This window comes from Carcharodon carcharias, assembly GCF_017639515.1.
Source record: "Carcharodon carcharias isolate sCarCar2 chromosome 24 unlocalized genomic scaffold, sCarCar2.pri SUPER_24_unloc_19, whole genome shotgun sequence".
Taxonomy (NCBI): Eukaryota; Metazoa; Chordata; class Chondrichthyes; order Lamniformes; family Lamnidae; genus Carcharodon; species Carcharodon carcharias.
In genome coordinates, this window is record NW_024470594.1 from 82,490 (window position 1) to 83,785 (window position 1,296).

At 43.7% G+C, this 1,296-nt stretch overlaps 1 protein-coding gene across 1 annotated transcript; it reads right to left on the reverse strand.

Moving 5' to 3' along the window:
- Window positions 1-288: 288 nt before the first annotated feature.
- Window positions 289-642, reverse strand: LOC121273504 (histone H3.3A-like). Its single transcript, XM_041180673.1, has one exon. The coding sequence runs from the start codon at window positions 640-642 to the stop codon at window positions 289-291; it is 354 nt and encodes a 117-aa protein (XP_041036607.1).
- Window positions 643-1,296: the final 654 nt, after the last annotated feature.

Here is a 1,296-nt window from a genome sequence, read left to right on the forward strand (position 1 = left end):
TTTATTAAAGATAAAAGTGTTTTATTTTTCAAACTGAGCCAAGAGTTCGAAGGAATGTTTGAAAAATATTTTGCTACTTCCACAATAAGACATGATCATACTCAACAATAACAAAGATATAAAATAAAGGCCCAGCCTCTAAAAGAAGCCAATATTAGAGTCCAATAATGCTTTAGAAATTGTTTAAATGTCACTTCATAATCGTCTCGAGAAAATATAATCAAGCAAAGAGTTTAAGCACGTTCCCCCGGGATCCGTCATTCCAGCTGGGTGTCTTTGGGTATTACATTATTTTTTTTGACATGGATGCAACAGGTTGGTCTCCTTAAACAGGCCAACCAAGTAGGCGTAACTGGCTTCCTGCAAACCTCCAATTGCAGCACTCTGAAACCTCAGGTCAGTTTCGAAGCCCGGGGCAATTTCCCTCACCAGGCGCTGGACGGACGGCTTACAGATAAGCAACTCTGTGCAATTCTGGCATCGGCAGATTTCTCGGAGCGTGACAGTAACTGGCCTGCAGCGATGAGGTACTTTCACTTCGCAAGTGGAGGGGGCACATTTCCTGGCTGCCTTAGTAGCCAGCTGCTTCCTGGTCTCATTATCACCGGTGGATTTGCGGGCGACCTGTTTGGTACGAGCCATCTCCTCTCAAAGGATGGATGTGTCCGCCAGCAATTGTGAACTCGGATGCATGGTTTATGTTCTTGTCTGTGGAGCGCAGCACAAGCAATGATCATTGCTTTGTTACAGAGGCACATAATAAAAGCAGCGATAAGTGATGAACAAATAATCCTTCTCATTAATACTATTCATTGTGAATTGGCTGATTTCTCAGACATTCCAATGTTACTTTTGCAGAGTTAAGGAAAGAGCTGAAGATCACCCAGCACACTATTGTTGATAAAAACAAAAAAACTGCGGATGCTGGAAATCCAAAACAAAAACAGAATTACCTGGAAAAACTCAGCAGGTCTGGCAGCATCGGCGGAGAAGAAAAGAGTTGACGTTTCGAGTCCTCATGACCCTTCGACAGAACTTGAGTTCGAGTCCAAGAAAGAGTTGAAATATAAGCTGGTTTAAGGTGTGTGTGTGTGTGTGTGTGTGTGTGTGTGGGGGGGGGGGGGGGGGGGGGGCGGAGAGATAGAGAGACAGAGAGGTGGGGGGGGTGTGGTTGTAGGGACAAACAAGCAGTGATAGAAGCAGATCATCAAAAGATATCAACGACAATAGATGTCGAGAGATGTAGATAATATCACGAACTTTAACTTTAACACCTATGTGTTCTATTGTACTATT